The sequence below is a fragment of the Trichomycterus rosablanca genome, chromosome 15 (genome assembly GCF_030014385.1).
Source record: "Trichomycterus rosablanca isolate fTriRos1 chromosome 15, fTriRos1.hap1, whole genome shotgun sequence".
NCBI classification, from domain to species: Eukaryota; Metazoa; Chordata; class Actinopteri; order Siluriformes; family Trichomycteridae; genus Trichomycterus; species Trichomycterus rosablanca.
The window spans coordinates 14,566,154-14,582,667 of record NC_086002.1 but is presented as its reverse complement, the minus strand read 5'-3'; the positions used below and the strand labels follow the sequence as shown (position 1 = coordinate 14,582,667).

The 16,514-nt window shown below is 40.7% G+C and overlaps 2 protein-coding genes across 2 annotated transcripts; both read right to left on the bottom strand.

Annotated features, from left to right (window-relative positions):
- Positions 1-534: 534 nt before the first annotated feature.
- Positions 535-7,185, bottom strand: LOC134328684 (fibrinogen alpha chain). Its single transcript, XM_063009854.1, has 4 exons — positions 7,043-7,185; positions 5,848-6,031; positions 4,295-4,440; positions 535-2,251 (listed from the first exon to the last, which is right to left on the bottom strand). The coding sequence occupies exons 1-4, from the start codon at positions 7,061-7,063 to the stop codon at positions 2,048-2,050; spliced, it is 555 nt and encodes a 184-aa protein (XP_062865924.1). The 5' UTR covers positions 7,064-7,185; the 3' UTR covers positions 535-2,047.
- A 712-nt stretch (positions 7,186-7,897) lies between these two features.
- On the bottom strand, positions 7,898-11,972 carry fga (fibrinogen alpha chain). Its single transcript, XM_063009793.1, has 6 exons — positions 11,899-11,972; positions 11,668-11,787; positions 11,313-11,496; positions 10,990-11,135; positions 8,925-9,834; positions 7,898-8,751 (listed from the first exon to the last, which is right to left on the bottom strand). Exons 1-6 carry the CDS (start codon positions 11,950-11,952, stop codon positions 8,069-8,071), a joined length of 2,097 nt encoding a protein of 698 aa, XP_062865863.1. The 5' UTR covers positions 11,953-11,972; the 3' UTR covers positions 7,898-8,068.
- Between the last annotated feature and the right edge of the window lie 4,542 nt (positions 11,973-16,514).

The window sequence follows — 16,514 nt, the reverse complement described above, 5'->3', positions numbered from 1 at the left end:
TCTGTCTGTCTGTCTGTCTATCTATCTATCTATCTATCTATCTATCTATCTATCTATCTATCTATCTATCTATCTATCTATCTATCTATCTATCTATCTATCTATCTATCTATCTATCTATCTATCTATCTATCTATCTATCTATCTATCTATCTATCTATCTATCTATCTACTTGTTTCAGTAAATGGCCACAAACTTTCAAAGACACAATTCTGAAGCACAAGAAAAGCCCTCCCAGACAGAAATAGGGTATAATAATGTCCGTGGTGGTTTTAAAGATCAAAATTAAGCTATAGAGAAGTTGTAAGTGCAAACACTACAATACATACGGTGCAAAAAGTAACTGGTTTATACTTTTGTCAGTTAAATACAGGCACGAGAGAATAAACAAACCCCATATTCTTGAATTTCTTGCATTTTAAAAAATGGAAATTGTGTTTAAATGTTTAATATCATGTCCTAGATGAGGAAACCAAAACTTTTTTCTTCAAAATCATGAGACGTTTGCATATAATTCTTAGTCAAGCAAAGTCTTATCTTCTCAGCCCTTTTATTTCATGTAAACTATGTGGTATGTGGCATGCTACCTGATCATGAGCTTGCTGTACATTTTATTACAAAACCATAGGTCCACCTTTTGCAGCGTAGCTGCCACCATACTCCTGGTTGGGCTTTCCACAAGATTGTCTGTGGGAACTTGTGCACCTTTCAGTCAAAATAGTATTTATGAGGTTAGGCAATAATGGCAGACAAGAAGGACAAGGTTGAGGTCAGGGATCTGTGCAGGAAGCTGGAATTTTTTTAATTAATTTGATCAAACTTGTCCTCATGGACCTCTTCTTGTGCACAGTACACTAAAAGCATTGGGTGTGGATAAAACACCTGAAATAAACAATTAGGGTGATTAGGATCTACATATTTTTTGGTCATAGAGTGAATTTACAGTGAGACAGTGGTAGACTAGTGGGTAGAGCTTTGGGCTATCAATCAGAAGATGCAGTCAATGTTGGACCCTTTTCAGGAAGGCCCTTAACCCTATCTGTTCCAATGGTGTTTTACTATGGCTGACCCTGTGCTCTGACCACAGCTACCAAAAAAAGAATTTCATTGTACTGTACATGTTTGTGTATGTATGACAAATAAATACATTCTTCTTCTTCTTTTTATGCCTAGTTCACACTACACAACTTTTGCCCTGATTTACGCTCGCCGACTGGTCAGCGCTAGATTTGCCGATCGACACTTGGCTCTCAAACACTATGTGTGAACTACTCAACAACTCGATCCGAGCACTCGGCGACCAAAGGGAGATTTCTAGCATGTCAAATATCTGGATCTGAGTTGCCCAACTGGCAATGAGTGCTATGTCGAACAGCCAATGAAAACGCAAGATAGGGGGTGAGGGGAAATGCAGGGGAGGAGTGTAAAATGGTGGGACATGGGCATAATATAGTTTACATCAGAATACATCAGCATACACACAAGTTTTACAGTATTTCTGACCTTATCATTCTCCACAAAATATAACACCAACACTGCATTGTAAAAAAATGTATTAACCTCCAACTCACTATAGAACAATCCATGCTGTTTCTATTTTTCCTCTTTGATTTTACGCTGCACATCAGCGCACAAACTTTGATCGCTCGCTACTTGTTTACGTGCATTTTTAGACATCGTATCATTAAACCCCTCGTCACTTCTCGCGTTCGTTTTTGTGACAAAACGTAGTTTGGAAGACCAGAGAAGCTCGCCTGCAATACCAGTTGGTGATAGATGGTGTAGTGTGAAAACCACACCGACTTGAAAGACTCCCGATTACAAGAGATCCAGTCGTGTAGTGTGAACTGTACAGCGACCTGATGACTTAGAAAGTCATGTAGTGTGAACTTGGCATTAAATAAATACTTCTCCATTTTTAGTTATGAGAATTTGTTTTTTATGCAGAACAGTTTATGATTCACTATCAGAGTTCCAAATATCTTTGATGATCACTTGATTTTGTCCTCTAACTTTGTAAGAAACTTTGCCTGGACAACAGGAATTTTACGGTACTCTAGATGAAGGACGTTTATCTATTGGCTGCAGTTTGAGTGCTTTGTCCAGCTCAAATGGCTTTTGCTGAATGGCAGTTGGGTGAAATCGAGCCATTTTGTCCTCCATTGCTTTATACACCTTGTGATCGATGAGGTGGACAAAGGTTTGCTTGCATGATCCTTTGCACGCACGGAGCTTGATGTCAATGTCCACCTAAACCCAGATCAAAAACAAGTCAAATACAAACAGAGAGCTAAATTCTAACTTTGTGTAAACAAAGAAAAACCTGACAGGTTTGCTGAACATTGATAGAGTTTACATGTATGGTAGACAGTTTCAGATTTGACTGATTTCTGCAACTTTTCTTTTTCTGTGATGAGAAAATTGGAACACATTCCTCTTTGTCATAACAAAAATGTTGATAAATTTATAACCCAACAAATTAACAGCAGTAATAGTGTAAAGCCACTGTGAAGGTCAAAATACATCACAACATCAGCTGAGTTCCTCTGAAAAACTGCTGAACTTATGAGCCTCATAGAGTTTATAGGTGTCATTGAGACACGGACACCATACATTGTGAAGCCAATGAGCCTGCAAGCAAAAGCCCAATCAGAACAGCTTTTTGAAAGGATCTCCCAGGTATTTAAAGAGAACTCCAAGGCCAGGAGCCCATATGGACAATGGCTGCTGCAATTATAATCTCTGCTGGAAGCCATTGGTGTCAGGGCAGATGGACATAATTTTCTAATCTGAGCCTACTGCCAATCTCCATGGCACATGGCCCACCTAAGCCCAAAAAGGCTGTGCAAGAAGGAAGCATCAAGTCCTGCTTTCTTTTTGTCTTATATGATCAGCACCAACTTTGATTGAACTTTAAGGTGTCAATTTTTATAGCAAAGGCTTTTTTCTTGTGTTGCAGCCTCTATACCCATGGCAATGTAGAGCTCTTTGTCATAACAAAAAACTTTCATAAATTTATAACAAATGAACAGTAGTAATAGTGTAAAGCCGCTGTAGAGGCCAAAAGACACCACAACACCAGCTGAGTTCCTTTAAACGGCTGAACATATGAGTTGAAAACAAAAAAAACAGGCCTCATAGAGCATATGGGTGTCATTGAGACATGGACACACATCGTGAAACCTCCTTGAAAGGATCACCCAGGTGTTTAAAGAGAACTCCAAGGCCAGGAGCCCATATGGACAATGGCTGCTGCAATTATAATCTCTGCTGGAAGCCATTAGTGTCAGGGCAGATGGACATAATTCTCTAATCTGAGCCTACTGCCAATCTCCATGCCACATGGCCCACCTAAGCCCATTGCAAAAAGGCTGTGCAAGAAGGAAGCATCAAGTCCTGCTTTCTTTTTGTCTTATATGATCAGCACCAACTTTGATTGAACTTTAAGGTGTCAATTTTTATAGCAAGGGCTTCTTTCTTGTATTGCAGCCTCTATACCCATGTCAATGTAGTCAACTAAGTAAGTAAAATGTATTTATTAAGGATTATAAAAGGACTATTGACCAAAGTTCTGTACATGACATAACATATGAAGATAAAAAGAGATATGATGGAGCAAAACACAGACTTTAAAACACACAATATCACAGCAGTCTCACTGATGGCAAACAATAGAAAACAATATATTAGGGGTTTGGTGAATAGTGGGTGGTAGACTTCAACTGTATCTATTCTAATGGTGGGATGAAAAGAAAATATATTGATTAGGCATAACATTATGACCACCTTCCTAATACTGTGTTGGTCCCCCTTTTGCTGCCAAAACAGCCCTGACCTGTTGAGGCATGGACTCCACTAGACCCCTGAAGGTGTGCTGTGGTATCTGGCACCAAGATGTTAGCAGCAGATCCTTTAACTCCTGTACGTTGCAAGTGCATTCTGGTGCCATGTGTTCCCCAGGTAAGTGACGCACACGCACCCGGCCAGCCACGTGATGTAAAAGAAAACGTGATTCACCAGACCAAGCCACCTTCTTCCATTGCTCAGTGGTCCAGTTCCGATGCTCACGTGCCCATTGTTGGTGCTTTTGGCAGTGGACAGGGGTCAGCATGGGCACCCTGGCTGGTCCGCGGCTATGCAGCCCCATACGCAACAAACTTTCTATCAGAACCAGCATTAAGTTCTTCAGCACTTTGAGCTACAGTAGCTGTTATTCACTTCATCTGTCAGCGGTCATAATGGTATGCCTAGTCTGTGTAGAATTCTATACATTTGTTCAGTCTGAACTCTTACCTCAAGTCTTCGGATTTCATGAATCTGATGTGTGATTAGACTGTGATGTCTTTGTAGCTCTCTGGAAAGATCGCTGGACTTTTTCCATAACAGTGTGAGATTTCTGTAAAGTCTCTCAGCAGCCTCGACAAATCGATTCTCCTCCACTGCAAACAGAATGTGTCCCAATTTTAGAGTTAAAATTTAAGTCAGTGTACAATATATGGCCAAACACCACCATGAACCTGATGCACATCACATTCCTAAACCATGGGCACTAATATTTAGAAGTTTTTAGTCAAAAAGAGCATTTGATAAAGTCAGGCACTGATGTTGGATGAGAAGACCTGGAATGCTTTCGACAGTCCAGTTCATCCAAAAATATTCAGTGGTGTTGAGGTCTGGGCTCTGTGCATGTGCATTTGAACCTCACTTTGATTTATGTTTACATACTTTTGGCCATAAAGTGTACATAATTTCCACATGTGAGCTTGTATGGTGTATTGGTAAGTGTCATGCTGCAGGGTTCAAATCCCAGGCTGGGCTTACAAATACCATAGGTGCATGAACCTAGCCATTGGGGGACACACATTTCATCAGTACACACAAATATATTATGTGTTTTTCTCCAAATTTTGTCTTCCGCTGCTAGGGATCCCTGATATTTTGCAGTTGAGGTGAGTATGTTGCTGCTCACGCATCCTCAACCCGCGCGCAGCCCCTAACGGAACCCTTTTCCACCCATGCACTCTGCACAGGCGCCTCTATTCGCTAATCCGAGTCCTTAGACAGCATTTGAAGACCTCACCCACATATTCCGATCATTCCCTCCTGCAGGCACCAAGTATCGAATCCCGACACTGCCTTGCCGGCTGAGGCTGAGTGGCTACATGAACAATGATTAGCCTGTTGTTCAGATAAGGGGCGGGACTAAGCCGGATGGGGGCTCTCTCTCAGACTAGTGCGATTACGACCTTTGCTGGCTGGTTGGTGGCGCCTGCACAGAGATGGGAAAGAAGTGTGGTAGAGGGTGTGGCCCTCTGTACACAGCGCTGTACCGCACTGCACTCGTCAAGTGTAGGTGATAAGATGTTCGATTGCTGTGCACGTGTCGGAGGGGGCGTGGAGCAGCCTCGTCCTCCCCAATCAGGAGCAAGGACCAGCAATAGTGAGAGGATGATTGACGGGTAGAAATCGGATGCACTAAAGTGGGAGAAAAATTAAAAATTAAAATAATAATCTCATTGCTGGTGTGCTAGCAGAATATCCTGCTGCGCTACCTAGGCACCACATATATTTTTGCAGTGATCCCAAGCCTGGTTGGAGGGTTGTGTCAGAAAGGCATAAATGCACATCCGGCATAAAAATTGTACCAAATCAAATAGGCAGACGAATGTTCTTCTATGGCGCCCCCTATGCAGAGCACCCAAAAGAAGTCATTCAATTTCCACATGAAGAGACTACTGTACATTCGTTTAACTTAATCAAAATGTACTTCTTTTTTCAGCACATTTCTGTTCACATCTACAATTATATGCTTTCTTTATTATTAAAAAAAAAAAGTATTAACACACTAGTTGTTTTGATAATAATTTTCCGTTGTGCTTCGTAGAACCTTGCACTTTCAAGCATTGTGGAAGAAGATCCGGTCTTGTATTGAGATGTCTTTTCACAGATTTTTCTGAGGTGCTCAGAAACTTCATCCTCTGCCTGATCAATAAGACCCTGCAGTCGACAGCCTGATGGGCACTTTATGTCCTGCAAACAGAGACATTGAATTTTATTCAGATTTAATTAGATTTTATTAATAATATACAGCATATTTTGTACTTATTACATGTACCCTTATTTATTTCTTTTTAAAGATATAACAATTCTACAGCATGCATGTCACACTGGCTAAGCTTGAACTAAGCAATAATTAAACAAATAGATAAAGTAACTAATATGTATGGGGTAGTTTTTTTTTCCCTTTAACTCACATTTTACTTTTTTGTTCAGCAGTACCAGCAGCTAAAAAAAAGCTCCCACACCATTACATCTCTTCCTTTATGCTAAACAATTGTGAAGACACATTCACTGTATTTTCTAATAGGTCTTAAAAGATGATCCCAGGAGCATCACCATACAACTCAAATTATAATTAATTACTCAGAACACAAGTGCTGAACCTCTCTGAATCAAATTTTCCATATTCTCTAATTGTGGTTAATGGTTCACACTGTAATGGTTTCTGGTAATTGTGGTTCTTGAGTTTTGGTTTCTAAAATTCCATTTGCAGCTCCCAGCTCTACAGGTCTTCAAGAACCTCCGATGGAGGTTTTTCTTGCATGCCATTGCTTTGGGCTTCCAGATCCTTTGGTTCTGGTCAAATGATGTTAAAAAATGTTAATAATGATCACATTTTTACAGCTGGACTTGATTAGTTGGTTCAAGTTGGCACTGTTGGGCCCCTAAGCACTTTAATTGCTTGCATTGTATAAAACTGTCTGCTAAACACTGTGCTGTAAATGTGTACAAGGAGACTAGATCATTTCATTTTTATGTATCCAGCTCTTTCTAAAGTAATTCACTGTAAGATAGCAAATAATGGTGCAGGAAGTGAGTGGTCAAAGTCTCAGAGGTATATAGCGGTAACTTTGTTTTCAGTGTCCAGCTTGGCTAAATAAATAGAACGGAGGCGAGAATCAAATCCAGACCCCCAGGGTTGCCAGATTAGTTAAGAAAATATGACCCTTGATACGATTGCAACATTTATGTTTAACTTACTTGCTCATCATCAGTACACATTGGGTATTTGTTCACTGGACACTGTCCAAAGCTTCTTCGGTGACCGTAGGGAGTGTGTCTTTTTTGGGAAAGAATTGATTCGCACACTGAAACACACAAAATGCAAACTTTAATATTTAGAGTTGTTTAAATACTGTATGGTTTATATATGTTTTACATAAATAGTTTATTTTATGTGCTATTGTGTGTGTTTGAGTGACATTTCTTAGAGTTGAGATGCTTGAGTAATGAGTAATGCTTTTTATATTATTTGAGGAACTTCCCTCATCAGATACAGAATAATTGAAATATATACTACGCATGGATAATAAACAATGGTGATGATGGGCTTTGTAATTAGACTTGGGTACTAGGAAGAAGCTTGGGTCAGGGTGCGAGGTGAACCATGATATGGTGCTTGAAGATTAAAGATCTGCTCAAGAGTCCTTCAGTGGCAACTTTATTGAAGTGGGATTGCAACCACTAAGCCACCACAGTTTTTGTATAACTGTGCATATGGTAAAATGTGGTAAAAATATATACTTTATTTGTCATATATACATATACAGGTGTACAGTACAATGATATTCTTTCTTCGCATATCCCAGCTTGTTTGGGAAGCTGGGGTCAGAGCGCAGGGTCAGCCATCGTACGGCGCCCCTGGAGCAGACAGGGTTAAGGGCCTTGCTCAAGGACCCAACAGTGGCTGCATAGCAGAGCCTAGATTTGAACCGCCAACTCTCCGGTTGATAGCCCAAAGCTCTACCCACTAGGCTACCATATGTTCTGATGAAAGACTGACATATTTTGAATAATGCATGGGTGAAGATGAAGAAATAAAGAAACCAAGCAAACTGAAGTGAACTCATTGTTTATTGATAATATGAGGTCATTTGATTGTGTAAAATGTTACATTGGGACGGTGCACATTTACATCAGCATCACAGTGAGCAAATTGTTAACAAAACAACAAGAATTCTTCCTAGTTTGGTTCCTTCTCCCATCTCTCCTCATTTATTTGAGAATTCAAGCTGGCCTAATCTTCATTCTCACCACTTTGAGGGAATAGTCGGCTGGTCTGAATGGCTGCCACACCACACCATTCTTTATCTCATTGGAGGTTTTGCTAACTGGACTGGAGTAAACCCCATTAAGATTGGCTGAATGGCAATTATTGTACCACCATCCACCTCCATATATCTCAGCACAGTTCTCCTCCCCCCGATCGTTGTCTTTATCAAAAGTGCTAAATTTCATCCCTGCATGCGAAATAAAGGAACCCTTGCTATCCTGCCCCTTCAAAAGTGCATCTCCTGCATCTCCAATATATGAAGACACACTTAATTTGAAAGCCTCAGACTCTGGACCCACTTGGACGTTGTATTCCGCATAAGCTTCCTTTCCTTCCCAGTCTTGCATCTCCACTCTCAGTAGACTTTCATTCTGAGTTAAGAGATGCAAGAATTTGTTCCCAATCCAATATTCGCCCTTCCCCTTCTCGTCTACCTTGCCAAAACCGACCCGGTACTGGTCCCATGTGCGGTTGAAGTTAACAGATCCGTCCTCCCTTTGCTGGACCAGAACCCAGCCCCCCAGCCCCGTGGCCTGGTCACAGTAAACCTCCGCTACCTGCTCAGAGCCAGGCGGCTTTATTTTGAACAGGCCACTTTGGCCACCATTGGCGTGGTTCTGCTGGATATCAAAACAATCTGAAAGAAAATTACACAGCCGCCGATTAGCGCAAAAGCTGCACTCGATGGAAATTTCAATTTTGAATATTGTTATAACAGTTCATTCTACTCTAATTTTAATTACAGATTTGTAATACAAACGGTTCACGTATTTATGTTGGTAGAGGTAGAAGAGTGTCACTCAAGAGTACCTCCGCCAATAAAATCAGCTTTGCGCTCATCGCGGGACTTCACACTTCGAGCGTGGATGTCTGGAAGATCGTCTTCCACCTCACCGCGCAAGAATGCTCCAAAATCCTCTCCGAAATCAGCGTCGTCGGTTGAAAGAATGCTTTTAGTGTCTGAGATGAAACCCTTGGTTCCACTTGTTAGGATGGTTTTGGAGGAAGATGAGGATGAGGACAACTTACGTTCCTGTCCATTACCACCCAATCCCTTAAAGAAGTCTCCACCTAACCCACCCAAGTCTAAATCGCCATGGCTAAGTGTGGTAATGGACTTTGATTCTCCGCCACTCACTTTGACCGTAGAGCCATCTGGTAGAGTCAGTTCTTTCCCTTCCTTGGCTGCAGCCATGAGGTCCTTCTCTGCAATGTTGAGTTTACCAACGGCTTCACACCCAGGTCCGCCACTCGTCACTGTTTCAAACCTTTCCTGGAGGCCATCCTTGGTCTGCGTCACCACTTTACGGATGGTCTTGGTGCAGCTGAGACTCTGAGTGCTCACACGTGAGGTGGAGATGGGTGTGGATGGGCCCGTACCTGTGCTGACTTTGCTGACGGTGGCAGCTGTTTCTGCCGTAGAGCCCTCGGTCTCCAGCGAGAGCTGCATCTGTTCAACGTCAGTGAAGAAGGCCCTCCTCTGCTCAGCTTGGTCTGTTCCGGTTGGCTTAGACTTGTAGATGGAGGGCACCACTACATCCTTCATCGGCCTGCTCTTCATGACCCTTAGGGAACTGACCGTCTCCACGCTCTGAGGACGCAGAGTGTCCAGACGCTCCATCTGCTTCTCCAGTATCCCGTAGCTTTCCTTGTCCACTGAGAATTTGTTGTAGCTGGCACATGAGCCCTTACAGCTGCGCAATTTGATGTCTATGTCAACCTGCATCAAAAGTAAAGCATAACGTGAGCTTCAAGAACAAGTTTAGCCATAGAAAAATAGGTTTCACTGCGTCCTTCAAAAACACTCCCTCATTTTGTAAGTGTTTCAAATTCCAATTAAAATGAAAGATTTTAAAAGATGACAACCAGCCAATTTTTTCAATTGTATCGATTGGTGGACTGACTTGTCTTGGATAGAGGTCTGTACTAAAGGCCTTCAATTATTTTTAACTGTTGAGTATTTTGACTGTCGCCTCACAGCAAGAAGGTTCTGGGTTCGATCCTCAGGAGGGGTGGTCCGGGTCCTTTCTCTGCGGAGTTTGCATGTTCTCCCTGTGTCTGCGTGGGTTTCCTCCGGGAGCTCCGGTTTCCTCCCACAGTCCAAAAACATGCATCCAGATTAATTGGAGATACTGAATTGCCCTATAGGTGAATGGGTGTGTATGTATGTGTGTCTGCCCTGCGATGGATTGGCACCCCATCCAGGGTGTTACTGTGTGCCTTGCACCCATTGAAAAGCTCAGATTATCAATTTGGCGGTATAGCAGATTCCAAAACGTCAGGCTGCTATGCAGAAGCTACTTTCTTACAACAGACTCTAGGATCAAGGCAATGTGAAGCTTGCTTGACTGTGTTTTAGCTATTCCTGGTACACCTGTGATTATTGGATGTGAAAATGTCCAATGCTCAAAGGATTTAGTTTAGAATTTTTTTTAATTATTCAGTCACAAAACGGATAATTATTGCAATCGCATGACTTCTATGACATGTATGTCCCTTACAGGTGTATTTTTTTTTTTATCTTAATTATAGCTACATAACATGTTTTCATGCATGTCAGACCTAGATTTTGCTACTATTTGGTCATATCTGCACTTAAGTTAGCATATGTTCTTGTTTTTGTATCGGACCCCTAAGTGCTAACTAGATAATTACTGGTGATATAGTTTTAAGTCAATCAGGTGTAGCAGGTGTAGACAAAACAACATACATTTCTGTAAGACTTAGTCTCAACCCCTCTAAACTCAACCTTGTCTTGATTTTGGTTATTCATCGTCTTGGACTTGTATTAGACTTCCATTAATGAATTTTATGGCTCATTGATTGTGCTATTTCTCTTCATAGTGTTTCCCTTTATTAAAACGTTTTTTCTCACCTCTAGACGCTGCATTGCGGTGACCTGGTTTTTGACCTGAGATTTCAGAGCATCCATCAACCTCAGCTGACGGTCAATTCTAATCTTTATGTCGACGATCCTCTGCCGCAGCTGTTCGGCTAAGTTGGTGTACCTGTTATCATTACCTGAAATGGTCGGACACAACAATGTTTTCTATTGATCCAAAATCAATCTAGTCAGTATGGTATAGTCAGTATGGTAAATGGTATGTATTTAAATGAAATTATAGAAAATAATGACTTAAATTGCTTATTGTAATTAATAATCTGTTCCATTATTACACACAGTACGATATAACTCACCAGCATCGAGGACAAGCTTGTCTCTCAAATAGCTGTAGGTGTTTTTGGATTCCTGATCAGCAGACCGGTGCATTAATTTTCCGTTATTCAACAGATTGCGGATCTTTTCTATCTTGCTGAGGATCTCTAGGTCAGTTTCATCCAAAAGGCCTTGAATACGACAGCCGGATGGACATTTAGTACCCTAGAATGACCATAAAACAGAAAATGTCATTTTATTTAAATGATTATTCATTAGTATTAAGGTACAGGTATTACAATTAATAGTTATTTAAAATGAACTACTTTTTGCCATCTTTTTTAGATTAAAAAACAAGTTTTTTTTTTATAATTATAAAAAAATGATAGTTCTTACCCAGTCTTCATCCATGCAGATTGGCCATTCTTTCTCTGTAGCACATTTGTCAGCCTTAAACCCATGTTCACTAGGACGAGGACCTCTGGGGTTCAAAACTGTAGGCTGCTCGTCCTCAGACTTAAAAAATGAAAAGCAAAATCTTCATCATATAATGTTTTTCTGTAGAAACATCTACAACTGATAAAATGTGCTTTAAAAGAACTGGTGGAAAACAGAGTGTGTACTTACCAGTGCAGTAACTAGGACTGCACAAAGGTAGAGAAGTGAGTGTTGGAGCTTCATCTTTCGTGGTATGGGCTACTGACTATTGACTCCCTCTCATATGATGCCCCATATGAATCCTTCCGAGTGGTCAACATTCTGAGTCATTATTGACGAATCATGATCAATCGGTTCATTCGTCAATTTTTAACCAGCATGAGTAACATCATGTTAACTCAGTTTCCAGCAAGTGTAAGCGAGAGTTGGTGGGAAGACAGAAGTTGAGATAAAAAAACAGGTTTGATGCCAAAGGTCATGTTGTACTCCGGTAAAATGTATCACAGAGCAAGTACTGTTTTGCACAATGGCTCTTTAATACTAGACTTCATTTCATAATAGCACTGAAAAGTCAATAAAACACTCAACCATTTCAATAATACATACAGTCCTATGTTGCAAAATGATAGTAAATACTACGGTGGCCGAGAAGTGCAAAACAAATTTACATTTCAGAAAACAAAATTACAAAAAAACAAAAACAAATTTACAACAAAAGCAAAAACAAATTTACAAGTGCTCGGGTACCCAGTGTTTGTAAATTTGTTTTGGCATATGTAAAAGTGTTTCAGCACTTGTAAATTTATTTTCGGCATATGTAATTTTGTTTTCTAAAATGTATATTTGTTTTGCACTTCCCGGCCGCACATTTCTGACGGAAAAGGCAGGGACAATAAACCGGAAGTGCGTGTTGCTTACCTGCTGTCAATCAAACTGTTTCTCAGCGATAAAGTGAACGGAGTTTGTGATGGTGACGATAAACAAGGTTTTGTCTAGTTTGTGGAAATCATTTTATCCAGTTGACCCGCTATTGTTTTTCTTGTGGAAAGTTTTGTGCAGATGTTTAGACGTGGCGTGTGCATCTCTATCTACCGTCCGCTCTTCTAAACATCTAAGGAATTCCCACAAGAACAACAAAAGCGAAATAATGAAAATAATTAACACAAAATGGACAAAACATTGTTTATTAGGGACGGAACATCTGATACCGAGGCTTTAAAGCTTGTTTCACTTTTGTAACACTGGACTCAGTGTATCGGAGCTTATATTAAAGCAGCATGTGCGGGACTGATGAAGCTTTGTGCTGAGTTTTATCTCACTCACTATATAAGAGACAATCAAACCAGGGTTACCAACCATCCCGTAACATACACAATCCTGCTTTATCTGGAGACTAAACGCCGCGTTCAGTATTGAACTGATACAGGACGCTTTGTTCCGTATTTTTATCAATGGGAGACTGAGGGAATTATATTAAGTAGTGTTCACTTTTATTCTTAGTAACGGTGTGTGTGCGCTGGTTATAGCAGCAGGGGGGGACCTTACACAGTCATGAGAACAAAGGTTTTATTTATGGTGTTTAAAATTTATTATTTTCATTCTTTATAATAAGTCAGAACCATATTTTAGGCAAAACAACGCACTCCGCCCACTGTGCTACACATACAGCGGTTTATTAAACAGGTTATGTCACGTTACTAAGAATAAAAGTGAACACTACTTAATATAATGAATTAAGCAGCAGTTTCCTTCTGTTTTATACACCACACCGTCTCCCATTGATAAAAATACGGAACAAAGCGTCCTGTATCAGTTCAGTACTGAACGCGGCGTTTAGTCTCCAGATAAAGCAGGATTGTGTATGTTACAGGACGGTGGGTAACCCTGGTTTGATTGTCTCTTATATAGTGAGTGAGATCAAACTCAGCACAAAGCTTCATCAGTCCCGCACATGCTGAGTCCAGTGTTACAAAAGTGAAACAAGCTTCAACAAGCCTATCAAATGTTCCGTCCCTAATAAACAATGTTTTGTCCATTTTGTGTTAATTATTTTCATTATTTCGCTTTTGTTGTTCTTGTGGGAATTCCTTAGATGTTTAGAAGAGCGGACGGTAAATAGAGATGCACACGCCACGTCTAAACATCTGCACAAAACTTTCCACAAGAAAAACAATAGCGGGTCAACTGGATAAAATGATTTCCACAAACTAGACAAAACCTTGTTTATCGTCACCATCACAAACTCCGTTCACTTTATCGCTGAGAAACAGTTTGATTGACAGCAGGTAAGCAACACGCACTTCCGGTTTATTGTCCCTGCCTTTTCCGTCAGAAATGTGCGGCCGGGAAGTGCAAAACAAATATACATTTTAGAAAACAAAATTACATATGCCGAAAATAAATTTACAAGTGCTGAAACACTTTTACATATGCCAAAACAAATTTACAAACACTGGGTACCCGAGCACTTGTAAATTTGTTTTTGCTTTTGTTGTAAATTTGTTTTTGTTTTTTTGTAATTTTGTTTTCTGAAATGTAAATTTGTTTTGCACTTCTCGGCCACCGTAAAATACCCACAGTTATGAAAAAATGTTTACATGCACTCCTAGGGCACATGCACGCTATATGAACAAAAGTATGTGGACACTGCTTCTAACTACATGAGCTTCCAATTTTGTGGAAATAGGCAACGTGTTGGCTCGGTAGCACTGTTGCATCACAGCAAGAAGGTCCCTGGTTTGATTTTCAGGTGGAGCAGTCCAGGTCCTTTGGAGTTTGCATGTTCCAACCTTGTCTGTGTGGTTTTTTTTCAGTGGATCTGGTTTCCTTCTACAGTACAAAGGAGGTGAATTGGAGATACAAAATTGCCTGGGATTATGTTTAATACTGAATTTGTACTGATGAATCATGTGTATCCTGTATCTACATGTCCTACCACGAATGTAATCAAAGAGTAATACATGATACTAAAATTCTAATAAACAGGCCGCTTAAGTGGTGCAGCAGTAAAACACACACTAGCACACTGGAGCTGGGATCTCGAATACATCGTATCAAATCTCAGCTCTGTCATCCGGCTGGGCTGAGCAGCCACAAGAACAACGATTGGGGTGGGGTAGTAGTAAGCCAGATAGGGTCGCCTCGTAACTGATGCAACTATGACCCCTGCTGGCTAATTGATGGCGCCTGCACAGGGGCGGGGAAGGAGTGCTTTGATCAGGGTGTGTCTCTCGTACACAGGGCTGATCCGCATTAGCACTCGCCTAGTGCAGGTGAAAAAATGCATACGGCTGCTGCCCATGTATCAAGGGGGGTGTAGGTTAGCTTCGTTCTCCTCAATCAGAGCGGGGATTGGCATTAGTGGAGAGGAAGCATGATGCAATCAGACAACTGGACGCGCTAAAAGTTGGGAGGAAAAGGCTTAAACAAAATACCAAAAAAAAATTCTAATAAACAAGCAAACTTTGTGGTAACACTTTATGGAAGCCTCTTCCTGTTCCAGTGTTACTGTGCCTGGGTTTGATGAGTTGGGTGTGGAGAAACTCTGGTAGCCTGCATCATGATCTCAACCAGTTGACCACTTTTGGGTTGAAATAGACCTTCTCATTCAACATCAGTGCCTGACATCATGGGACCAGATTCCCAAAGACACACATTTGTGAAAATCCATTCCATAAGAGTGGAGGCTGTTACAGCTGCAAAGAGAGAGAAGGCAAACTCTAAGTTATTGTAATGGTTTACTACATATCAAAACGTGTGTGGACAAATGACCTAAGAGCTTGTTCTATACAAAAACCATGGAAAATAGTATGCAGTTGCCTCCCTTTGCTGCAATAACAGTATCTAGTCTTCTGGGAAGGTCTTCTACAAGAATTTGTAGTGTGACTGCAAGAATTTGTACATATTTATTTAAAAGTGTCAGGCACTAATGTGGAATCTGAGATCAGGTTTATATCAGAGGTGTTCAGTGGGCTTGAGCTCCAGGCTCTTTCACTCCAAACTTGTCAAACCATCATTCAAATAATTTATTTTAAATATCTGTTAACAATGGGGGTGGCTGAAACATCTGAATGTAATAATCATGAAGGGTGTCTACATACCTTTGGTCATACAGATACTGATTTTAACTGTAAGTAGTGCACCACTAATAGTGTAGAAGCCCATTACGACAAGTGCAACACATCTTGCAAGTAAACATTTGGGATTCATTAGTCAAATACAAATGACCTCTCAGTACAGCAGCCTGGTAATAGACGGCTCCTTAAATGGACTTTAACTCATTTTTCACCATTGATTGTAAGATGTGGAATTGAACCAAGATGCTCCATGTATCAAGCTTTAGAAGATTTTGGTCTTGGCCTATTTCCAACAAACATTTCAAATACAGTGTATCACAAAAGTGAGTACACCCCTCAAATTTCTGCAAATATTTCATTATATCTTTTCATGGGACAACACTATAGACTTGAAACTTGGATATAACTTAGAGTAGTCAGTGTACAGTACAACTTGTATAGCAGTGTAGATTTACTGTCTTCTGAAAATAACTCAACACACAGCCATTAATGTCTAAATAGCTGGCAACATAAGTGAGTACACCCCACAGTGAACATGTCCAAATTGTGCCCAAATGTGTCGTTGTCCCTCCCTGGTGTCATGTGTCAAGGTCCCAGGTGTAAATGGGGAGCAGGGCTGTTAAATTTGGTGTTTTGGGTACAATTCTCTCATACTGGCCACTGGATATTCAACATGGCACCTCATGGCAAAGAACTCTCTGAGGATGTGAGAAATAGAATTGTTGCTCT